At 44.1% G+C, this 25800-nt stretch overlaps 1 protein-coding gene across 1 annotated transcript in view; it reads left to right on the top strand.

Annotated features, from left to right (window-relative positions):
• Nucleotides 1-25800, top strand: part of SVEP1 (sushi, von Willebrand factor type A, EGF and pentraxin domain containing 1) — a 131285-nt gene that overhangs the window by 78940 nt on the left and 26545 nt on the right. The window contains 11 exon segments of the mRNA XM_080987996.1: nt 919-1089; nt 1705-1878; nt 4773-4892; nt 6208-6384; nt 8641-8725; nt 11258-11449; nt 13990-14157; nt 16277-16949; nt 17641-20435; nt 22032-22257; nt 23553-23708. Of these exon segments, the coding sequence (XP_080844122.1) occupies nt 919-1089; nt 1705-1878; nt 4773-4892; nt 6208-6384; nt 8641-8725; nt 11258-11449; nt 13990-14157; nt 16277-16949; nt 17641-20435; nt 22032-22257; nt 23553-23708 (4937 nt within the window).

The following is a 25800-nucleotide window of genomic DNA, read 5'->3' as shown; positions in this document are numbered from 1 at the left end:
TAGCTTGCCTTGTAATTTCTTTGGAGGAGCAGAAGGACTGCAGGGAGGACTCTGGGGTGTCACACATTTGCCCGAAGGTAGGGGTGGGGAAACCTTTTCAGCCCAGTGGGCCAGACCTTTTTCTCCTTGACACTAGCTACACAAACTATGTGACTGCCAGATAGGCTTTTTGTATGTTCCTATGACTTGACAATCAGCTGATCACTGGGCTTTTAGAGAAGAGCTTCTGGCAGCACCTGCAAAGCTGGTTTCAGTACAGAAATAAGTCCCTGAAAGCAGAAAAGGCAAAAATTAAAAATAAATCACTGGTATACTGGTGCTCCTTATGTGGCACAAAACCTATGATATTATTATCCCCATGGCCCACTAGCCTTTCACAGATACACTTGCTCATTTAATGACTGGAACATTCCGTCTTCATTCTTTGGATTCCAGTGTTGTGTAATAAATGTTCCTTGGGACCTTGAGCGAAATATTTATGGTTTCCTGGATTGAGATGTTGAAAGAGTAAAGTTTCGGATTGGGTCAAATGGGAGAGATTTCCAGTCATTCATTGGAACAGAAATTTTAATTTTATTTTGGCTCCCCGTTCTGTTTTGCTGTTTGTTTGTTTTTCACTTGTGAAAATGGTTTTAACCTTGGATGCTTCTGAAAGCGAGCATTGGACGCATATATATATATATATGTCTCCAAACCTCCTTGCATAGCATGGAAGACTAGCAAAATTTTGGGAATCAAAGTGTGAAGAAATCTGCAACTCTCATGCTTCCAGCTGATTATCTGGCAGTAGTGTGGCGAACTTCAACAACTAAATGGAGATGTTCATTTAATTTATGTTACACAACCATGTGGGATTGCAGGAGCTCTTGTTTTAATGTGCTTTAGCTGTTTTGTGTGTGTGTTTTCCTTTGTTCTCAGACTGCCCGCCCTTAGAAGGTTCCATACCTCACGTGAGAACTTCATCAACGGATTCAAAGCCAGGGTCAAAAGTCTCCCTCTTTTGCGACCCAGGTTTCCACATTGAAGGGAATTCCGTCCAGCACTGTCTCAATTTAGGGCAGTGGGCACAACCTCTCCCACGCTGTGAAAGTAAGTGGATACCCTTAAGATGCTCCTAACTTGAGGATATGTTGCAGTATTAGACAGAAGATCCTAAACTAAAACAAAACAATCACTGCCAAGGAAGCCACTTAGTGATTTCCAGAAGGCCCCTTCTTGTGCTGCTGTCATAAAACATGGATTTAGGTTTGATGAGGCCCTAAGCTACTGAAGGTAATGGGGCCTTTTATATGTCCAGCTGTCCTTTGTCAACAACAAATTGTAGCTGTTTTTTGTGTTGAATATATGCTATATGGTAATTTTTGGACCTAATAGGTATCTAAAGTCATATATAGAAATGAGCAAACCAGTGATATTTTAGGGAGCAGGCTAGTAGGCGGGGCCCATTACTTACATCATAGGAGCCTACACAACACAAAACACTGTTGCTGTATGTAGGTTCTATTTTATTTGTTTTTTTATCTTATATTTTGGAAATGTACATCCAGGTTTTTTTCCTTTAAATTTTTGGGGGGGCCCCAAGAGAGTGGGGCCCTGAGCTATAGCTTGTTTAGCTTATACGTAAATCCAGCACTGATCAAGAAGAGATGAAAGTGAGCACGTCTAGCCTCTTAATACTTTTGTGCATATATCGTCTGGCTGCAGGGATTAGCTGTGGAGTGCCTCCTCCTTTAGAAAACGGATTTTACTCCGCCGAAGACTTCTTTGCTGGAACCACCATCACGTATCAATGCAACAGTGGCTATTACTTATTAGGAGACTCGAGGACGCTTTGTAAAGACAGCGGGAGCTGGAGCGCCATTTCGCCATCTTGCCTCGGTGAGATCGTGAGCATATTTGACCGTATTGTCAACACAAGAGTCCTAAGACTCCTGCTCATCTCTGCCTCCATTCTCCTACTGGCTAAATCTTGCTCTAAACCTCAAACCTTTACTGGCATATAGACAAAATTCCTGTAATGGGTTTAGGGGTTGCTTGTGCGTAAGTTGCCGCCACTCCTGGCTAGGTTACCTGGTTAACCCTTTCTGACTGAACAGCCTCCAGCATCGTGACTGTCTCAGTCACTGGCAGAATCCGTCAGTGGGCGTTTCTTAAACCTTTTCCAGCATAAAAGTTGTTTGACGCCAAGTCTCCTCCTACTCTCCCTGCGCAGAAGTCTTCTGCGCAGGGAGGGTGTGGGCAGCGGAGTACCCGTACTCTCTCCGCTGGTCTCCAGCGAAGAGTCTCGGTGCCTCCTCCCCGATTCCCCCACCTGCCCCCCTTCTCCACTGGTGTTACGCTGATTTCCTTCCCCAGCAGATGGGCTGCCTCTCTCCCTACTGGGACCCTCTCCTGCATCCCTTTGGAGCCTTCCCTCCGCCTCTAGCTCCGATGGCAGTTCCCTGACAATTCCGAAAGGCTCGGTACAATGAAATCACCTGGTAGACTCTGCATCTATAATAATAATAATAATAATAATAGTAATAAATTTTATTTATACCCCGCCCTCCCCGGCCAGAGCTGGGCTCAGGGCAGCTAACACCAGTAAAATTACAGTAAAAACATAATAGGAAAAAACCCTAATTTAAAATACAGGTTAAAATGCAATTTAAAATGCAGCCTCATTTTAAAAGTAGCCCATAGATAAAACCATAAAGGGGGGGGGGACATAAGGGTCAGACTGAGTCCAAACCAAAGACCGGGCGGAACAGCTCTGTCTTGCAGGCCCTGTTGAAAGATGTCAAATCCCGCAGGGCCCTCGTCTCTTGTGACAGAGCGTTCCACCAAGTCGGGGCCAGTACTGAAAAGGCCCTGGCCCCAGTTGAGACCAATCTTGCGACTTGGGACCTCCAAAATGTAGTCATTTGTGGACCTCCATGGGGCATACCAGGAGAGGCGGTCCCGTAGGTACATGGGTCCTAGGCCGCATAGGGCTTTAAAGGTCAAAACCAGCACATTCAATCTCACCACCATGGGTGGCCTGCATTGATTCAGGTTGATCAGGTGGTAGTCACCATTGGCTGTCCACATTGGACCATCCCCAAACTTCCACACCCTACAGACTCCAATCTGGCTGAATAAGGCTGTTGGCCTGGTCCCCAAAACCTACTCTAGACAATTCTGAGGCCTTGCATCCACCAGTGAGATTTTTGAAAACTGTTTTCCCCTCCAGAGAGCAGACACCTCCCCCATGCCACATTATTGCAAGCCGATTTTTGAAAATCCTCTCTGTTTCAAAAGCAATCTGCTTTTCAGTACAGAGAACTGCTGTTCCAAGATATTTAAGACCCAAGCCCCTTCAGGGACACCCAGTTTTAGATGTGGGTCTTTGGATTTTAGGTACAGGATATTTGTGGCCCACAAGGCTTTTCCTGCAAAATATGTTTACATGTATCATTGAGCCTACATAGTTTTGAAGGCATTGCTTACAATAGCAAGAGTACATGTTTGCATTTTTTGTCATCGTGCGGCATTTGTTTCTGATAAGTTTTGTTGTGTCTTTATTGAGCAGCAGTCTATGAAAGGAAGGGAAGTAGAGAATGTGTACATTCTTTCATGCATTGTTTTTAATAGTTCTTGGGGATATGTAAGTTGCTATCTTTGTATAAAGCACCAAAGACTGAGAGTCCCTGAGACAGTAGCACCTCCAAGGGTATTAGTAGTATGACTATATTATTACTCTAGTAAGGGGAGCGGGTGGCACTGTGGTCTAAACCAGCGAGACTCTTGGGCTTGCCAATCGGAAGGTTGGCGGTTCGAATCCCTGGGACAGAGTGAGCTCCCGTTGCTCTGTCCCAGCTCAGGCCAACCTAGCAGTTCAAAAGCACACCAGAGCAAGTAGATAAATAGGTACCTCTGTGGTGGAAAGGTAAATGGCATTCCGTGCACTCTGGTTTCCATCACAGTGTCCCGTTGCACCAGAAGCAGTTTTAGTCATGCTGGCCAAATACCCCTGAAAGCTGTCTGTGGACAAAAGCTGGCTCCCTTGGCCTGAAAGCGAGATGGGCACCGCAACCCCATAGTCGCCTTCAACTAGACTTAATCGTCTAGGGGTCCATTACCTTTTTACCTTAATTAATCTAGCACCATTGGTGAGTAGGATGTTTGGGACAATAACATAGGTAGGTCAACAATCCTTTGCAATCTAAATTTAAATCAAGGTTGGTGGTAGGAAAGGGAAAAAACAACACAGGGGAGAGTAAGAAGAAGAAGAGTTTGGATTTGATATCCCGCCTTTCACTCCCGTTAAGGAGTCTCAAAGCGGCTAACAGCCTCCTTTTCCCTTCCTCCCCCACAACAAACACTCTGTGAGGTGAGTGAGGCTGAGAGACTTCAGAGAAGTGTGACTAGCCCAAGGTCACCCAGCAGCTGCATGTGGAGGAGTGGGGAATCGAACCTGGTTCACCAGATTATGAGTCCTCCGCTCTTAACCACTACACCACGCTGGAAGGAGAGGTTAAGATAACAAAGGAGGAATAAGAGCAGTCATTTCAGGTGGAGATGAGTGGCAGGGAAGGGTTGGGGTTTGGAGAGGGAACTTTCACCACTTTTGGTGTCCTGGGAAGGAAATCCTGGGCATAAGTGGCAGCAAATGAGAATGGGAAAAGGTCAAGAGACCTTCAGGTTGTCTTTGGATGGCTAAGAAACATCACAAGCAGAGACAGCTTAGGGCAAGAAAGCTGAAAGACGCCAAAGGCATTTCATTCATAGGAACCCCACTTTCTGTTTTGTAGATGTTGATGAATGTGCTGTTGGCTCAGACTGTGACCCGCATGCCTCCTGCCGTAACACAAATGGTTCCTACTTATGTGCCTGCATTCACCCTTACACTGGAGATGGCAAGAAATGTGCAGGTACAGGGGAAGGAGTGTTAACTAGCGGGTTCTGAAAGGAGAGACTTGCCCAGTCTGTATTCCGTAAACATCGCAGAATTATATTTTTGCTGCAGTTCGCTTCTTATCGATATCCATCGCTGAGATCCCAAGATACCTGCTTCACAAAGCCAATGGCAAAACTCATATGAATTTGAATTGAAACCTAGGACATGAGACATTTTCTCCCAGGAAGCACATACTGCTTTAAAAAATGTGTAGGGGGACAATCCAGCCTGCAATAGGCCAGTTCACAGGGGAGTCCAGGGTCCCGTTTGCGAAGCCGCCCACCCAAGGAGGGCAAACAGACTTTTTTTTTACAAGCAGAAGCTGCAAAATTCGGTTTGGCAGCTAAAGCTACAGCTAGGAATTCCAAAGAGCATAATCAAATACAGTCATACCTCGGAAGTCGAACGAACAGATTCCATTCTGGAAGTCCGTTCGACTTCTGAAACGTTTGGAAACCAAAGTGTGGCTTCTCATTGGTTGCAGCCAATTGGAAGCCACAAAAGCCCTGTCAGGCGTTTAGCTTCCCAAAGAACGTTCAAAAACTGGGACACTCACTTCCAGTTTTCAATCATTCGGGAGCCGCAACATTCGACTCCCAAGGAGTTCGGGAGCAGAGGTACAACTGTGTTGCAAAAGCAGATCGCAAGTTATAGTCATGACCTAATGGCCAAAAAGTGTTGACCTGTGACTAGAATTTTTGCTTCTAGGTTCACGTTTCAGCACATTGCACACTAGACAATATTGCACTCCGTGTAAGGAAATGAAACAATATATGAAATATTATTGCACCTGGAAAGGAAGCAGATTCCTCTCAGTAGAAGAGGTGGCCCAATTGCAGTATTGGTGAAGTCTCCGCAAAGAAAATAAATGTGGTTGGAAATGTTCATTAAAGTGTTTTTGAAGTGCTCTACATTGGTACCTCGGGTTAAGTACTTAATTCATTCTGAAAGTCCGTTCTTAACCTGAAACTGTTCTTAACCTGAAGCACCACTTTAGCTAATGGGGCCTCTTGCTGCTGCCACGCCGCCGGAGCACGATTTCTGTTCTCATCCCGAAGCAAAGTTCTTAACCCGAGGTACTATTTCTGGGTTAGCAGAGTCTGTAACCTGAAGCGTATGTAACCCGAGGTACCACTTTATTTGTATATTCCCGTGATCTTGTGCACTGGGCCTTCTTTCCCCCTCCCAAGTCACCTGCTGAAATGTTGCATGATTTGTTTTCATTTTTAAGCACATGAGCCACACCTGATGTCAGTAAGCTCTGTTTTACCTTGTATCTGATTCCAAAGAACCAGTGAGGTGCAAACACCCAGGAGACCCTGAACACGGCCATTCGCAGGGTGACAGCTACAGTGTTGGTAGCGAAATCAGTTTCTTGTGTGACACGGGCTACCAGCTCAAGGGAATGAACAAAGTTACATGTTTAGAGTCTGGGGAATGGAGCCACCAGATACCACACTGCGAAGGTATGTTCTGCATTCTTATTGTGATAGTACGGATAGAACCATGAAACTTTAAAAGGAAATGTTAGGCACTTGAATGCCTAGTTGGCTGGAATTGGCTACCGTATTTTTCACTCCATAGGGCGCACCGGACCATAGGGTGCACCTAGTTTTGGGAGGAGGAAAACAAGAAAAAATTATTCTGAATCCCAGAAGCCAGAACAGCAAGAGGGATCTGGCTTCTGGGATACCGTGTGGCTGTTCTGGCTTCTGGGATAACCGCGCCAACTTCTTCAGGGCAGCAGGATGAAGGCTCCCCCTGCCCAAAGAGGCTGCGCAGGGCTAAGGCAGAAGCCAGGACAGGCGTGTCGCTGAAGGGGTGCTGCGCAGTTCTCTCTCTCTGCGCAGCGCCTCTCCTTCACAGGAGAGGTGCTGCGCAGAGAGGAAGAAGGTGCAGCGCCCTTCAGCGAAGCTGGAGAAGGAACAGAAGGGGATCCTTCTGTTCCTCCTCCGGCTTCCAGGTCAGGCGCTTTGCCGCGAAGCCAAGAAGCCTGCATTCGCTCCATAGGACGCACACACATTTCCCCTTCATTTTTGGAGGGGGAAAAGTGCGTCCTATAGAGCAAAAAATACGGTATTTATTTATTTATTGAGGAAAGTTAATATACTGTTTGATCAAAAAGATAATCTCTGAGTGGTTTGCATAAAGTGGTTTGCTCTGAAAAGTTCTCCCGTGGTTATTACAGTCGTACCTTGCTTATTGAACAGCTTAGTTCTCGAACATTTTGTCTCCCAAACACTCCCGGAAGTGACTGTTCCGGTTTGTGAACTATTTTTGGAAGGCAAACGTCCGGCGGGGCTTCCGATTGGCTGCAGGAGTTTCCTGCAGCCAATCAGAAGCCTCACTTTGGTTTTCAAACGTTTTGGAAATCGAACGGACTTCCGGAACGGATTCCATTCGACTTCCAAGGTACGAATGTACTTGACAGTTCATAAACCTCCTTCCCCATAAGTTGATATGGGCTGCTCACTTGAGGACGTAACTACGATGAAGGAGTTCTCTCTTGAGATGATATTCATATAGCAATCCGTTATGGTTTGCCCTCTCCCATATAGTACGACGGGCTCCAGTCCTGCTGCCATTTTGGCACCAGGTTAAGATCTCGCTGTTGGCCTGGGCTTCCTCAAGTTTCTAGCATTGGTTTCTGCTGTTGTAAAGAGTTGAGTTAGGTTACCTCCAATAAGATACATTGTGATTGAGCTACTGTTGTTTTTGGGTATGTTTTATCTGCTCTGTCTGTTTCTTAGGTTGCTGGTATTTTAATTGATCTGTAATCTGCCTTGAGATCTCAGGATGAAGGGCCGGTTAAATATCTACTAAGTAAATACAGTGGTACCTCAGGTTAAGTACTTAATTCGTTCCGGAGGTCTGTACTTAACCTGAAACTGTTCTTAACCTGAAGCACCACTTTAGCTAATGGGGCCTCCTGCTGCCGCTGCGCCGCCGGAGCACGATTTCTGTTCTCATCCTGAAGCAAAGTTCTTAACCTGAGGTAATATTTCTGGGTTAGCGGAGTCTGTAACCTGAAGCGTATGTAACCTGAAGCGTATGTAACCTGAGGTACCACTGTACATATAGAGAGTATTAAGAACACGGCAACATCCAGGGCTTTTTTCCAGCCGGAACTCAGTTTCAGCACCTCTCAAGTGGCACCATTGCCATTATAAGAGGACAAGGGAGGTGTTCATGGTGAGTTCTGGGACCTCTTTTCCTAGAAAAATAGCACAGAGGCACAGACTTAAGCAGACTGAAGAGTCATTCCCTCTCACAAAGGAATCCTGGGAAACCATGGTTCTGTGACCAGTGAATTCTCACCACATTCCTCAAACTACAATTCCTAGGATTATTTTGTGTGTGTTTAATAACAGTTTGAACTGAATATGTGACCTGAGATGGCACCAGGTACAGTAAATATCTCTTTTGCAACTTCTTTGCAGGGCTTAGTGACAGGATCCAGAAGTGATCTGGATTATTTATTTATTCTGTATCGCCTCCCATCACCCAAGGCTTTCTGTTCCTTGCTGAACCTCTGTGCCCCTGTGTGAGAGCTCATAGTATCCCAGAAGAAATAAAAAGAGAGGCTTACTAGATTTTAATATGAACTAGCTCATTTTCACACAACTAACAATACAATTCTACAAATCACTACTCATTAGTAAGCCCAACTGAATTAAATTATGTTAATAAGAATGTGTGTTTTTTATTTGATTTTTTAAAAGCTGTTTCCTGTGGTGTCCCCGTTGTTCCAGAAAATGGTGCAGTCGATGGCTCAAATTTTACATATGGTAGCAAAATAATCTACAGGTAGGAGGATTGCACATCAAATAAATCTGGTCCTAAATGTGTAGTTACTTATTTCATAAGTTCTGTGTTTGGGAGGACTTTTTGTTGAATTATTATTTAATATTATTATTATTATTAAATTATATATTTGCTGTTCATATAGGGTCCATTGAGGTTTTGTAAATGACTACTCAGTGACACATGCATATAGTTATCAATAACTATGACATATTTAAAACTTCCATGTTCTCTACCTTGAAACTATTAATAAACGACAGGCACCACTGAAATAAAAATATGTTGCATTTTATTGCTTCTTATAATAAAAGATTTGTTGGCACAAAAAAGATGCAGAATATTGCAATCATGTTTTAAATTATATGCCCTACATATGATTATGCAATGCATACATTATATTTTCAGTTGTATGCACTATGTACGATAAATGGTTTGGCAGCTAAAGCTACAACTAGGGATTCCAAAGAGCATAATCAGATACAGTCGTACCTCGGAAGACGAACGGAATCCGTTCTGGAAGTCCGTTCTACTTCTGAAACGTTCGGAAACCAAGGCGCGGATTCTGATTGGCTGCAGGAAGCAGCAGAAGCTGCGCCGGACGTTTGACTTCCAAAAGAATGTTTGAAAACCGAACACTCACTTCCGGTTTTCGATCGTTCGGGAGACGGAACGTCCAACTCCCAAGGTGTTCGGGAGTTGAGGTACGACTGTACTTTATTTTCATTTTTTCTTTCCTTTTCCTTTTTTCCTTTTTATTAAATCATTTTTACTGATTTTACAATTTTAACTTCACCAAGGATTCTCCATAGAGATAATACAAATCTGGAAAGAAAGAAAACAAAAAGAAAACAAAAAATGAGAATGAGAATATAAATAAACCTTAATCATGACACATTTTCAGTATATATAAACATATTTTGGAGGTTCTCTTTAACCTCCTGACTTCCCTCCATTTCCTTTTCTGGTTCATTAAATAAGTACGTTTTCTGCATAATTATAAAACCTCTCTTTCTTATTTTCCTTATATTAGAAACATTTACGGGCTTTGATTAATCATTTGCAAGTGTTAAATAATGAGATTATGTCTAACATAGGCAATTTGAAATATTAAGGTACGGTGGTAATTAGTTAAATATTGATAATATTTTCAGTTTTTCTATGAATTTTATCCATACTTCCTTACTATAACATCTGCCCAGCCTGCTTCTCACTTAAGGTTCTAAACAGACAGCTAAGGATAACGACAAGAGTGCTACAATAAATCTAATTTTATTTCATCACTAGCCAATGGAAATATGTAATGTCTTGGTTTGCTCTGCAACCCCTTGGAAGTCTGGGGAAGGAGGAAAGTCTTGTGGTCCTCAACTTAATCCATAAAGAGTAGTTACAGACCAGGGATGCGGGTGGCTGTGTGGTCTAAACCACTGAGCCTCTTGGGCTTGCCGATCGGAAGGTCGGCAGTTCAAATCCCAGTGTCGGGGTGAGCTCCCGTTGCTCTGTCCCAGCTCCCGCCAACCTAGCAGTTCGAAAGCACATCAAAGTGCAAGTAGATAAATAGGTACTGCTGTGGTGGGAAGGTAAACAGAGTTTCCGTGCTCTGCTCTGGTTTCCATCACGGTTGTTCCATTGCTCCAGAAGCTGTTTAGTCCTGCTGGCCACATGACGCAGAAAGCTGTCTATGGACAAACGCCGGCTCCCTCAGCCTGAAAGCGACATGAGCGCCACAACCCCATAGTTGCCTTTGACTGGACTCAACCGCCCAGGGGTCTTTTACCTTTTTACCTTAGTTACAGACCACTGAACTCGACACAGTATTCACTCTCCCCAAAAGAAGAACTCCTTCTATCCGTGGAAGGCTTTTGATCCAAGGAGCTCACTGGTGAATGTGATGTTTTTCAATTTGCTGGTCCCCCCTCCTCCCCCAAACACCACCTCATACTTTTCTGAAGGTTGCCCCAATCCTATGGAGCGGATTCCCAAAGAATGCAAGTGACTGCCAGGGAAATTGGCAAAAGTTGGCTCCTCCACTCTTCCGCCAGTGAGAGCATCCGAAGAAGAAGAAGAAGAAGAAGAAGAAGAAGAAGAAGAAGAGGAGGAGGAGGAGGAGTTTGGATTTGATATCCTGCTTTATCACTACCCTAAGGAGTCTCAAAGCGGCTAACATTCTCCTTTCCCTTCCTCCCCCACAACAAACACTCTGTGAGGTGAGTGGGGCTGAGAGACATCAAAGAAGTGTGACTAGCCCAAGGTCACCCAGCAGCTGCATGTGGAGGAGCGGGGAAGTGAACCCGGTTCACCAGGTTACGAGTGTACTGCTCTTAACCACTACACCACACTGGCTTTGAGCAGTAGTTGTAACCACAGTGCAACAAGAATTGAACATACTGAGCATCTGCTGAATGCTTAGGGACCATTTGATTTCACCCATAGTTTTTCATAGGGAAAAAAAACTAAGACCGTTGGAGCTAACAGAGATGCGAGGAACGTGCAATGCTCTTGTACCTATTTTTAACTTGCTTTCTTGTCTCAATACAGGTGCAATAAAGGATACAGTTTAGTAGGCAATGAGGAATCGGTGTGCCTTGCAAGTGGCACATGGAATCGTTCTTCCGTATTTTGTGAATTAGTGAAGTGTCCCCTCCCAAAAGAAATAAGCAATGGAAAATATCTAATGAGTGGCGTGACATACCTTTCTAATGTATCATACACCTGCGACACAGGTTACAGGTAATCAAGAAACCAAGACGCACTTAGCATTTTGTGTGCATTTTTTAAAATGTAGAAATGAAGGAGAAGTGCTTTGAATGCAGCATATGCAAAATGATTCATCTGGCTTTTTCTTTAATCTTCTAATATCTGCACATGTAAATTGGTGGTGCTCATGGAAAAGTCATGCAGAATTAGTCATCTTCCTAACACCCAGCTCATTCTTCTGAGCACCAGTTTTTAAGCAAGCATGTTTAAAAAGCTTCATTAGGCAAAATCTGCAAATTATCCTATGATCAATAGGTTCATATTTACAACTTGACACCAACTAAAGACTTTATTGCTTCATAATTAATATTTCTTTTAAAAAGAAAAAGAAAAGAAAAGCTTGTTGAAAACTCTGAAACACTAGAATTCAGAGTTAAATATGGTGGCTGACAGTAGCTTGGATGTTATAGTGATTTGTGTCGGGATCTCCGCTTGGCCAAGCTGATAAAGCTCATTTTCTTCCCCCAAGTCCTTCGGTTACTCTCCTCCTGACGTGTTTAACGACCTGAACCTTTGATAGGGCTCCAAGGCACGTTCCCCCATTCAGCAGAGAATCAAAGCAGCAGAAGTGATGAGATTTATGGATACATGCTATGCTTTATTACTAAGCTACACAGAGAGCAAAGAAAAATACATCTTCTCCCTGTGAGAGCAGAGAGCAACTGCAACAAAGGAACAAAGGAAACAGGAAACCAGTAACGTCACATCCGTCTCTAGTCTCCCGTGAGACTTCCAATAGCCTGGACTGTCTCTGGAATGTAAACAGAGCCTTGTGACTCTAAGCAGCTGCTCAGTGGCAAACATAAACTAACAATTTGAAGAGAACAGAAAATTTGTATTTGAGCTGAAATATCTATTTTGAGCTTTAAAAAATCTTGAATGTAAACTTTCTTAAAAAACCAGAATCATTCCTCTCGGCATTATAGGTTTAGATATTCCTAAAAATGTAAGAAAAGTTTTTTTATATGCCACCACTGCTGCGAGGGAACTCATAGCAATGTATTGGAAGAATGATAAAATCCCCATTAGATCAGAAAGGTTATTGAAACTGACAGAATATGCGGAGTCAGCCTATCTTTCTAAAAGAATTAGAGATAAACCAGGGCAAAAGTTCATTTTAGAATGGGATCATTTCAAGAGACACTTAAAAAATAGTTGCTGCAATCTGAATACGGTAATAGCTTTTGAGTAAACACTATAAATAATATGTATTAAGGGGGGAAAGATATAGAAACACTAAATACTGTGTTATGAAACAACTAAACAAAATCATGCAATATGTTTATTAAAGGAAAGAAATATGGAAGGGACGGGAAATCAGATGTTCGTGAAGAAAATTTTTTGCTGGAAAATGTATATACTTTTTGTGATGATTGGTGTTTTTTGATGGATTGGTAATGATGATTATGAGTTTACATTGTACAGATATAATTACGAACAACAAAGCATAAAAAAGGGGGGGGGAGAGAAAATACTTATTTGGACTGTGGCTGCAGAATGCAGAATTTGTTACCCGTATTTTTCGCTCTATAAGACGCACCAGACCAAAAGGCACACCTAGTTTTTGGAGGAGGAAAACAAGAAAAAAAATATTCTGAATCTCAGAAGCCAGAACAGCAAGAGGGATCGCTGCACAGTCAAAGCAGCAATCCCTCTTGCTGTTCTGGCTTCTGGGATAGCTGCGCAGCCTGCATTCACTCCCTAAGACGCACACATATTTCCCCATACTTTTTTAGGAGGGAAAAAGTGAGTCTTATAGAGCAAAAAATATGGTATATCACATTTCTTTACTCCCTGCCCCCATGCCACCTTCATGTAGGATTTTGGAAACTGAATTTGTTGTAGATGTTTTTTAACTTTAACTTCTTCACGGGCTGTTTCTGCTGCACCACTTCAGTTGGATTGCCCATCTACTCTCATAAAAGGTAAAGAAAAATCCTTCTAAATGGCTGCGTATTCCACAGCAGCAAACAATCACCATTACAAGATCTGTTTCGCTTACTTTCTTTTTTTTTTAAAAAAAGTGATGTAAGTAAAATATGTGCCTTCCCCCTTTACAGTATTGTAGCAAACAGATTTTATGTATATATTTTTAATCAGACAGACACACACACACAAAAACCAAACAAACCATGACCACAATTCAGCAAACACAGCAAGACCTATCTCTGTGCAACAAATTTACCCACCTTCTGAACTATGAAAAAAGGCATGTTGGGTTTCTCTGCTGCAGGGTGAAAGGTTATGTCTGCCCCTCTTCATGCATTGTGGGTATGTGCTTATCTGCTGGGTGGAATATTTTTGCACAAATATAAGGTGTCACTTTTTTTAGGATTTTGCATTTGGCAACTTTATATCTGGTGTGTGTGTGGCTTTACAGATTTTACTTTAACCATGTGCTCTCGAATGGATGGTTGATTAAAGTTCAACATGTTCAAGGAAAGACATGGTAACGGACGCTTGTGCTTTCATGCGCACCTCTCACAATTTCCCCATTTCCGTTGGTTTCATAGCCTGCAAGGACCTTCCGTACTCGTGTGCGGAGATTCGGGCAGCTGGAGCAGCCTCCCTCCAGAGTGCAAAACAGTTTCTTGCGGTCTTCCTCCTGTCATAAAAGATGCCGCAGTTACTGGGAGCAACTACACTTTCGGAAGCACTGTCACTTATACGTGTAAGGAAGGGTATGTAAAGGAGCTCAATCAGATCGGAACTCTTAAAAGTTGTCGGTACTGCGAAGCAGAGATGGGGAACCTGCGACCCTCCCGTGATGCTGGACTCCAGCTCACAACAGCCCCAGCCATCCCCTTGGCCAGTGGTCCAGGAAGCTATAGTCCAGCAGCATCTGCAGAGCCACAGTGTGTCTTTAAAGTGTGGTGATTATTGTAGATCTCATTGCAGAATCCATGCTCCTGTGTCAGATACCTGAAAGGTAATATATAGCAGTAATGGAGAGCCTCAGGCCCAGGGAGTGCAGAGAATGTGGCCCTCTAGACCTCGCTATCTGGCCCTCAGAATTCTTTGCAGGTCACACCCCTCATGGGGTGCTTTGTAGGGCTGGGAGATACCTGGTTTTCAGCATGCATAGCAGCTAAATACACCAATGTGCTGTTATATCACGTTGTCTGGCTCTGGAATGTATCTCAGCTGCTTTCATTTCTTAGCACAGAAAGTATTGATCTGATGTGTAGCGATCTTTCCTATTCTCATTAATTCAAGAGGCTTCTGGAAGCTTCTGTGTGTGAAAGAAACAAGCAGAAGGTTCATGATGTTTGGCTTATTCCTTCAGAGAAGCTGAATACAGCTGACTTAAACTGGTTCTCTTATCTCTTTCACTCAAGGCCATGCTGACTATAATAGTAAGGCCAGAAGGAGCCTGGATTTAACTTTCACTTTCTCTTTCTATCTCTTTTCCTTCTGGTGTGGTGTTCTGTACATAGTATGCTTAGTGTTAAGGTTTAGACTTATTATAAGTTATTGTAAGTTTAAGTTAAGTCTGCTGCAACTGGATTTCTTATGGACAGCGCCAATCCTGAGTGTATTGGATTTGTGACCATTATGCTCACTTGCCTTCAGTAGCAGTAAAGCTCTGCTGGATGAAATATAATAATAATAATTTATTTATACCCCGCCCTTCCCTGTTCAGGGCAGCTAACAACAAATTTAAAACACTTAATTATAAAAGCAGCATAAAATACAGTATAAAAACATGAATAACAATAAAATTCAAAAATCAATTTAGGGGAAATGAAAACATTAAATAATCCCCAGGGCTAGCTGGCTGAATTGGTCCTACTTGGGCCAGCAAGGAGACCAGGGGAGAATTTGCACCCCAAATGTGCTTGCCTGGCTGAGAAGTGTCCTTCAACTCTGATGCTTTTCTGGATAGAGAGGGATGTGTGAGAGTGTGTAGAAAATTGCCTACTGTGCAAAGGGAAGATTTATATTCATTGCTCTGTCCACCTCAGTCTCTGCCCCCGTAACACTGGCAAGTGGTTCCTGGATGCTTGCCCAGAAAGGAATGTTTGAGCTGAAAAAGAGCATCCACCTTTTGGTCTCAAAGATGTGTTAGCTCAATGGAACCTTTTGTTCAAAGCTCCCTGAATTATTTGTTTTAGAGCTAGCAGTGTCATAACTACTTGATGGGGGGGCAAAAGATTGCACCCATCAGTAGGAGGAGCCCCAGCACCGCCAGTGAATTGCATCCAAGAAAATATATCTAGGAAAGAAATAATCGCAGGCATGCCAAAACACTTTCATAGCTGTGACTTGTTTTTATCTGCGGCTCCAAAGTTTAACACTTTTAAGGCCCGGCAATTTAAAATAACTCTCGTGTTGAAATCAGTGGAATTTGACAGTGATTTACTCCTCCACTAGTTTCCAAGGTTTACAGAAAAGGTATATTCTAATTCATTTTAATCACTTATACCTGTTCTTTCTGAGAATAATACTTTCCCATGGCAACTTGACCCCCCCCCAAAAAAGATTAAGTACATTTTAAAACTTTTACAGTAGTACCTTGGTTCTCAAACTTAATCCATCCCGGGAGTCTGTTCAACCATTCGAAAACCAAGGCGCAGCTTCCGATTGGCTGCAGGAGCTTCCTGCACTCAAGCAGAAGCCACGTCGGACGTTTGGCTACCGAAAAATGTTCGCAAACCAGAACACTTACTTCTAGGTTTGCAGTATTCAGGAGCCGATTTGTTCGGGAGCCAAGCCTTTCAAGAACCAAGGTACCACTGTATGACGTTAGAAGTCCGTTCTATTATGAGTCTAATGTTGCTTTTCCTTTCCATTCCACAGCTACACATTAATTGGCACTGAAACTGTGGAATGCTTGGCGAGCGGCAAATGGGACCTGAATCACCAGCAATGTGTGGCCGTTTCATGCGATGAGCCTCCGCCTGTGGAACATGCCTCTCCAGAAAGCGGCCATCGTCTCTTCGGCGATATAGCGATCTACTACTGCACTGATGGGTACAGTTTAGCTGGCAATGCCCAGTTGCTCTGCAATGCCCAGGGAAAGTGGGTGCCGCCGGATGACAAAGACGTTCCGGAATGTATCGCCGACTTCTGCGAGAGACCGCTGCCTGCGCCCTACAGCATCTTGGAATCGTCAAACAAGGCCAAATTTGCAGCCGGGTCTGTTGTGAGCTTCAAGTGCACAGAGGGCTTTGTCTTAAACACGTCCGCTAAGATTGAATGTGTTCGGGGAGGGCAATGGAGCCCTTCTCCGTTGACTATCCAGTGCATTCCTGTTCGCTGTGGAGAACCAGCAGGCATTAAAAACGGTTATGCAATTGGCACAAATTACAGTTTTGGGGCCATCGTGGCTTACAGCTGCACTAAAGGGTACTATATCAAAGGAGAGAAGAAGAGGACATGCGAGGCAACTGGAACCTGGAGTGCTGCTATGCCCACCTGTCACCCAGTGTCCTGTGGAGAACCACCCAAACTTGCAAATGGAGTTATTGAGGTACTGCTAAGGCCTTGAGCATAGACAGCATTAGCAACTGGAAGGTTCAGTAGTTTAAAAGTCCAGGCCAATGAACTTGGAAAAAATAATTAAAAGCAGAGTTTTTGTTTAAGGTAGTTATAGAAATGCATTAGTCTCTGAATCAAACTTCTAAAAATCAGATATGTGCAACTTAATCCAGTAAGTGAAGTGCTTTTAAACAGGGCACTAAGAAAACCAGAAAACATTTCGCTGGCTGAGTTTTCTGGTATTTTTTTCTGTACAGATGGTGGGCAGATTTGTAGGGATAACCAAAAGATGTATCCAATATCACTTTTTTCCCCCATTCATCATCCATAAAAATGCCAAAAGGGGTACCAAAACCTGTTCAGATGTACAGGCATATTTATTTCACCTTGAGTTTGTGTTTTGTTGATAATAATGTCTTTCAACATTAAATTTTTGGAGTTTTTGTTTCATCCGGTCCTATGAAACTGGCCTCACAGCTAATGCACCACCTCAGTTGCACAGAGAAAGACTGGAATTTGTGACAATCTTTAACTCTTTAAGTGGGGGGGGGGGAGAGTGGGAATGGTATCAGTTGTTCTTGGAATCAAAGCCTTAACATTTATGAACTGTCAGAAGTCAGGGTTTATCTGCTAGTTGTGTGACGTTTTATAAGGCCTAAAGTTTGTTCTGGTCTGTTTTACAGGTTGCAACAGGGCGTTCCTTTGGGAGCGAAGTGAGATTTCGGTGCAATGCTGGTTATCAACTGAATGGAAGTGCAACATTCACTTGCCAAGCTAACCGCCAGTGGCAGAGTGAAGCCCTTCCTTCCTGCACCCTTGTCACTTGTGCAAAACCACCTTCTCTCCGGCATGGCTTCAGCAAGGGAGAAAGTTTTGAAGTGGGAGCAAAAGTCAGGTTCTTCTGTGACGAAGGCTACGAGCTGATCGGAGATGCCTCCTGGACTTGTCAGAACTCTGGGATGTGGAACCAAAAACAAAACCCCAAATGCGTCCCGGCAAAGTGCTCCGAGCCCCCGCTAATTGAGAATCAGCTGGTCATGAAGGAGATGGCTGGCCAAGTAGGCGTGGTCCACTTTTCATGCAAAGAGGGTTTCGCTTTGCACGGTGCCTCCGTATTGAAATGTTTGACGTCACAACAGTGGAACGATTCTTTCCCTGTCTGCCAAGCCGTACTGTGCCCTCGGCCGCCTTATATCCCCTTTTCGGACTCCGTGGTGTCTTCCCTTCATTTTGGCAGCACCGTGAGCTACACGTGCATGGATGGGTTTTTGCTGAAAGGTGTTTCGACCATCAGCTGCCAAGCTGACGGTACATGGAGCACCCCACTGCCGGAATGCATTCCGGTGGAGTGCCCACAGCCGGCGGAAGTTCAGAACGGCATTGTAGACGTCCAAGGCCTTACCTACCTCAGCACTGCCCTGTATAATTGCAAACCAGGCTTTGAGCTAGTGGGGAACATGACCATACTCTGCGGGGAGGACGGCCACTGGCTTGGAAGGAAGCCAACTTGCAAGCCCATTGAGTGTTCCAAGCCCAGGGAGATAAAGAATGGCCGATATTCGTACGTTGACCTGCACTACAGGCAGACAGTTACCTACTCATGTGACAGAGGATTCCAGCTTGAAGGGGAAAGTGTCCTGAGCTGCCTGGAGACAAGGGAGTGGGATGCAGAAATTCCCTCTTGCACAGCTATCAACTGCGATCCTCCGCAGCCCATTGAGAACGGCTTTGTCGAAGGTGCAGATTACAGCTATGGTGCTATGGTGATATACAGCTGTATGCCAGGATTTCAGCTCTCAGGTCTTGCCATGCAGACTTGTGAAGAGTCTGGTTGGTCTAGTGTTAGCCCAGTATGCCTGCCGACCGATTGTGGCCTTCCTCCCCATATAGATTTCGGGGGGTATATAACAATTAGCAGCAATGAAAAGCTTTTTGACCATGGAGGAGGGGTTGAAGAGGGGTTCCCTACTGCCAGCCCACCTTTTTACTCCCTAATACTTGATAACCAGAAAGACATGCAAAGTTATTCAAAGGCGATTAACACACTGCCGTTGTCAGGGTACTTATATGGGACTATGGTGTTGTATAGCTGCTACCCTGGCTACGAACTCTTAGGGAATTCCAAGCTGGCTTGCCAAGAGGATGGCATGTGGAACGGCAGTGCCCCTGTCTGCATCTCCAGCCGGTGCGAATTGCTGCCGCACCCGGAAAACGGCTTCGCGAATTTTACAGAGAACACGCTTGGTAGTTCAGTGAAGTATGCCTGCAAACCAGGGTATAAGCTGATGGGCTCAGAAACGAGGCTTTGTCTGCCCAATGGGCAATGGAGTGGCGAAGCCCCGACTTGCAAAGTAGTATCATGCACGGGGCTTAGCAGGCCCATGAATGGTACAATAAGAGGGGAAGGTCGCACTTACGGGAGCGTGGTCCACTATGAGTGTGACCCTGGGTTTCAATTAAATGGTCCAGGTAAGAGAACATGCCAGGCCGATCAGAATTGGGATGGGGATGAGCCGATCTGCCTTCCCATTTCCTGCGGCCAAATCCCTAATCTAGAGAACGGCCAAGTGCTAGGAGCGGAATATACGTTCCAAAAACATATCGAGTACAGCTGCAAAGAAGGTTTCATCCTGGAAGGGGACGAGAGGAGAGTCTGCCTTGCAGACGGACGATGGAGCGGGAGATCTCCGTTTTGCAGGATGATCCAATGTGCCGAACCACCGGTGCTTCGTCACGGACAGACTAGTGGGTCGGAATTTGGCTTTGGAAAGAAAATTGAGCATCGCTGTGACGAAGGGTATGTATTGCGTGGTGCATCCATACGTATCTGTCAGGCTGACGGTAACTGGGATAGAGAGCCTCCTTTCTGTGAGTCTGTCAGCTGTGGGCCTCCTGAGGACATCTCTCACGGCTTTCTGAATGGCTCGGTCTTCACTTATGGGAAATATATAAAGTACATCTGCTTTCCTGGCTACGAGTTACAGGGGAACCCAGTGAGGCAGTGTATGGCTAATGGGATGTGGAATGGAACAGCCCCCTCTTGCGTGCCTTGCGAATGCCCTGTGCCCGTGATTCAGAACGGGGAAGTTGTAGGCAACCATTTCAGCTGTGGCCAGAGGGTAGAGTTTCAGTGCCTGGAAGGTTTCAAGCTGCTAGGACCCACAGAAATCACGTGCGAAGCTGCCGGCAAATGGAGTTCTGGCTTTCCACACTGCGGGCAGATCTCGTGTGGCCCCCCGCCAACGATCCCCAACGCATTCATCAACGGGAGCAGCTCTGTAGACCAGAATGCCATCGTTTATAATTGCGAACTGGGCTACGTGATGCAAGGGAGATCGGAATTGACGTGCACGGAAACAGGAGCCTGGAGCAAGCCGTATCCAAGTTGCACCTTACTGACTTGCGGGCCACCACCTCCTGTCCTTCACGCAGTTGCCGTTGGAGAGTCGCAAGCCTATGGGAGCAAAGTCCAGTACAGGTAAGAAGAGTTCACATGCCAGTCTAAGAGTCTTAGGCCTGGGCGATACCTGGTTTCCAGCATCGTGAAATATCACCAGCAAAAGCATCACGACTTACCAATAAATCATGATGTCTGAAATAAGGAGGGAACTATGCAGAGTCACTGGCTGGCTTCATGGTTTTTCCAGAATCCTGGTTTTTGCCAGAGCCTGCTCTTTTGATTCACTGCCCCTTGCTAGAGGCAGGGGAGAGGTGAACCAGCAGAGTTAACAAGGAGTACAGAAATATAGAGAAGCCTTGGCTGGCTTCACTGTTTTCCCCACAATCATTGTTTTTGCATAGCACACAAACACAATTGGTGATATGTTGCCAGGTCAAAAATTATGAAACCGATATCACAATATGGACTTCCAACTGGCTTTGGACGATATATCAATATACAATGGTACCTTGGTTTACGAACTTAATGCGTTCCGGAAGTCTGTTCTTAAACCAAAGCATTCTTAAACCAAGGCGTGCTTTCTCATAGCAGCAGGGGACTCAATTTACAAATGGAACACACTCAACAGGAAGCGGAACATGTCCTGCTTCCAAGGCAAAGTTCACAAACCAAAACACCTACTTCCGGGTTTACAGAGTTCTTAATCCAAGTTGTTCATAAACGAAGCTGTTCTTAAACCAAGGTACCGCTCTATTTACCAGCCCTAGTCTGCCTTAGAATGCCTAGCATCACATACATACATACATACATATATACATACATGCATACATACATAACTTGAGGTTGCCATTCCTGTTTGCTCTGCCTACCTGCTAACCCTGCTTCCCCCATACCAGCCAATCTCCCTTTATACCTGACCCAAACCCTCCTCTGTTTACACCTCACCCATCCCCTCACAGCTCACTCCAACCTCCCATTCCACTCCCAACTAACCTTAAGCTCCTCCCCATCACAGCTCAGCCCACCTTTTAATGGGTTTTAACACCACTGGTTAATGGAGATGAGGAGGCACTTCAGAGAACGGCTTTCAAACTGCTCTCTGAAGCACCTCTCCATCTCCTTAAACCCTGCTTGGGTTGTTTTATGGCAAGCTTCCTTTCTCCCCTTACAAGAAGTAGGATTTGTTAAGTCATCAGACCCAGACATCCCCAACAGATGCTTGTTTTGTGTTTGCATTGTAAATGTATTTCACAAAGAACAAACGGTATTGGGGAAAGGAGGTGGCAGTTGGGAGTTGGTTGGTCATTCTGTTAGTTGATTATTTGAGAAGGTGGCTTCATGCAGGTACTGTCTGGAGAAGTTTGTGAAGGCGGGCAAGCTATGGATTAATAACTTGTGCACTGTTATGAAGGAGCTTTGAAAACAAAAAAGGATTAAACCCTCTCTTGGGCTCAAGGGAGTGAAATGCATTGTGTTCATTAATAGGTATGCAAATAATATTTGTTGTTCAGCTGTTGCCAACCTGACAAGTAAATCTTTATCTTCAAGTCGCGTGTAAGGAGTCTTATTTTATCACAGACAGCTAACATATGTACCTTAGGATTTACTTCAGCAGTTCAGAGCATGCTATATGTACCTATTGCTGGTGACCCCACTGTGACTTACATGTTGCAGATGTCTGGAGGGTTATGTGATGGAGACAGAAATGGATACCTGTACCTGTCAGGAAGATGGGCACTGGTCCCCTAATAGTATTTCCTGTTGCCCCAGAAAATGCTCCCTGCCAACAAATACAACCAATGTAATTATTTCTGGTGATGAGTTCACTGTGAACCAGAGCATTACCTTATCATGCCAAGAAGGCTATCTTCTGAATGGAGCAAACACTTCCACATGCCAGGTAAAGGTTTATCTCACTTTTGCTCTGTTTTAATCCTTGTTTTAATAGTCATATATCTGTGCCTACTGAACTCATTCCTGAAGAGCAAAATAATAATAATCTTATGGTAATTCACCATGCTTTTATTCTGCTAAATGAAAACTGAACTGCATTGCTGTTTTAAAAAATATTGATCTGAAAATAATCCTCCCTCGTAACCTTTTTATAACAGCACCATTCCAGACTGGCAGCACAATCCTATGCATGCTTACTCGGAAATAAGTCCCAGTGCAATGAATGGGACTTATTCTCAGGGAAGTGTGTATACAGTGGTACCTCAGGTTACATACGCTTCAGGTTACAGACTCCGCTAACCCAGAAATTTTGCTTTGCTTCAGGATGAGAACAGAAATCGCACAGCAGCGGTGCAACTGCAGCAGGAGGCCCCATCAGCTAAAGTGGTGCTTCAGGTTAAGAACAGTTTCAGGTTAAGAACAGACCTCCGGAATGAATTAAGTACTTAACCTGAGGTAACACTGTATTAGGATTGCACCCTCAGTGTTAAATTTAGAGGATGTTAATTCTGTTATTTGAAAGGCAGGGCATTCCATGCCCCCTCAATAAAACTTAACATATGAGAATTGTGTCAAATTATCCTCCTTAGAGAAGCGTGGACTTGCTCCTATTAGGTCGTGGAGTTTTATCCTTTTGTTTTTCTAGATACATTTTGATTAATATAGTTCCTGGAAACTGTTAAATGACTTGATTTTAAAGCAATGGTTGCATTGTTGTCATTTGCCATGGAACTATGTCTACAAAATTTGGAATATTTAGAATAAAAAATGCTATTTAGCAATTTGGAAGAAATTCGTGCTGCTAAATAATGTCTGCTCAACATTTCTTGATCCAAATAATGCTTTCTGCATGAATAAACAACTTTCTGCTAGTTGTCAGATCTTTTGCTTACGACTTTTCTCAATTCCAAAAAGTGCAAGTTGCAATCTATAAAAGCACAGGACGTGCCATACCCCTGACACCATTCTAAAAAGCCCATCATCCCTGACTGCTGGTCCTGCTAGCTAGGGATGATGGGAGTTGTAGTCCAAAAACAGCTACAGACCCAAGTTTGGGAAACCCTGGTCTAGGTAATCGTGAACGTCCCAATTCTTCAGTCCAGTCATTTCTTAAACTCTGCATATCAAACTTATATGTTGCTAGGCTGTTTACACTTTATATATCTTGTGAAAAGAAAAAAGAAATTTGTTGCTTCTGTGTTGCTTAGCAAGCCATGGAGATACTTTCCCCCCTCTTTTTAGAATAACGGTAACTGGATGCCATTATTTTCAAGCGAGATCTGTGCTCCTGTTTCCTGTGGAAAGCCTGAGGCTCCAGAACATGGAATAATGATTGGCAACAGATACAGTTACAAAGACATGGTTCTTTATCAATGCAGTTCTGGTTATGAGTTGGAAGTAAGTCCATTCAATCTTTTCTTCATTCTGTTGGTTAGCATGTTGCCCAGTAGATGGCATGCTAGGTTAAAATCAATGTGTCCTTTTATTGGGAAAAGCTTCTCACACCCATCATTTGCACTTGAGAATAAAATACAGGTGTGCTGCATCGCTTATGATGTGCAGCTTATTTGCCACTCATTAAACCACGGGAGTTGGCAAAGCCATTCTCAAAAGGATTAAGTCACAAAACTGTACGTCCAATGCACCTTTCAAACTGGTACACCAGAAAGTGGATCCAAGTTGGGATGATTGCTTGTGAAGCTTTAGTTGTAGGTCTGCATCTGTTAAGACAGGAACTGTAGCTGGATCTCCATGAGGATCTGGATCTCCAGATCCACAATGAGGAGCAAATAAACTAGTAGTTCAGAGATGAGAGAGCTGTAGCACTTCAAATTGCAGGCAGCAAATCGTATTTTTGACTCTCTTGCTGTACAAAAACAAAACAAACCTGAAAGTAGGAAAGTAGCACACCAGGAAGAAGGCTGGGTAAGAATTTTTCAGCCTGTATATTTGTTGTTCATAATAATAACACATGGGTAGGCAAACTAAGGCCCAGAGGCCGGATCCAGCCCAATTGCCTTCTAAATCCGGCCCGCGGACGCTCCGGAAATCAGCGTGTTTTTACATGAGTAGATTGAGTCCTTTTATTTAAAATGAATCTCTGGGTGAATTGTGGGGCCTGCCTGGTGTTTTTTACATAAGCAGAATGTGTGCTTTTATTTAAAATGCATCTCTGGGTTATTTGTGGGGCATAGGAATTCGTTCATTCCCCCCCCCCAATATATATATATATATAGTCCGGCTCACCACAAGATCTGAGGGACAGTGGACTGGCCCCCTGCTGAAAAAGTTTGCTGACCCCTGTAATAACACAATACCTTGGGAGGGGAGAGTATTTGTTCATTTATTATTTAAAATGTTTGTATGCTGCCCCTGTGTAAGCAAATTCCCAAATATTTCACAATAACATTAAAATGGTAAAACACAGTGGAACTCAGTGGCCAAAGATGAACACAATAGTATCAGGAAGGAAAATGATAGAAAGCGCTTTTTAAAAATCAGATCAGTTTTAATGACACAAGTGGGACCTGCAACAAAATGTGGCTTTGCAAAGTGTTCCCGTTCATGACTTTAGCCAGCGAAAAAAACCTCCCCAGATACTCCATTTCCTTTTCCTCCACCACCTCACAATACTCACTTGGCATTCCATGTCAGGGGCTGGGCTAGATCAGAAGATTGGGGAATGCAGTCGCAGGAAAAGCAGCTCCAGGAGACAGGCAGACACAGAAGCTGCTCAGCTGAGAGAGGTGCTACTCAGCTATGAGATAGTAGCTAAGCAACCAGAAGGGAGGGAGCAGCTGGGCGATACATCAATCAAGAGTGGAGGAGAACCCCCTCCCTCCCCCTGAACTTGGAGGTCCGAGTGTGTCAGAGAACAAAGAAGACATGGGGGGGGGAGGAACTTCCCATTGGAACGCTTCTTGCTGCAGAAGTGGGGAGGAGTCAGAGTAGGCAACTAATATCCTTACGGAGGGTTGCCTATTTGTGCTTGTAACAGAATGCTGTAATAAAAAGACTATAAATCTACCAAATGCTTGTTAATTCTTATCGGTGAGCCACCGGAAGGGAGACAGGGAACTCCCGTACTTGACTTTTCGTGACCATTGCTTAATCTTCATTGAGCTTTGTCTGGGGTACCAATCCTCTTCAGTCCCCATTGATTGGTTGTGTGGGACCCCATCCCCATCCCCTCAAATATTTTATTCAAGTTGCCAACCCAGCTCTCCCCCACAGACTTATGAGAGAATGCTTTCATATTTCTTTGATAATGCTTTTCTACTTCCGTTATTCCTTGGGTTGTATCCAGTAGTTGTGCATGCAGGAGATAGCTTGTGCAATCAGTTTTATCCTTCCCCCCCCCCTCCTCCTCTCAGCTCCAGAGGTTGGGCCCCTCTGTGTGGGCTTTGTTATACGGGGCTTCAGTTGTAGAGGAGAATCTGCTACAATTAGCTGGTGAACCTTGCCCAAAGATCTGCTGGTCTAAGATTCC

This window comes from Podarcis pityusensis (assembly GCF_964106645.2).
Source record: "Podarcis pityusensis genome assembly, chromosome: 17".
NCBI lineage: Eukaryota > Metazoa > Chordata > Lepidosauria > Squamata > Lacertidae > Podarcis > Podarcis pityusensis.
This window is presented reverse-complemented; position numbering and strand designations above follow the sequence as displayed.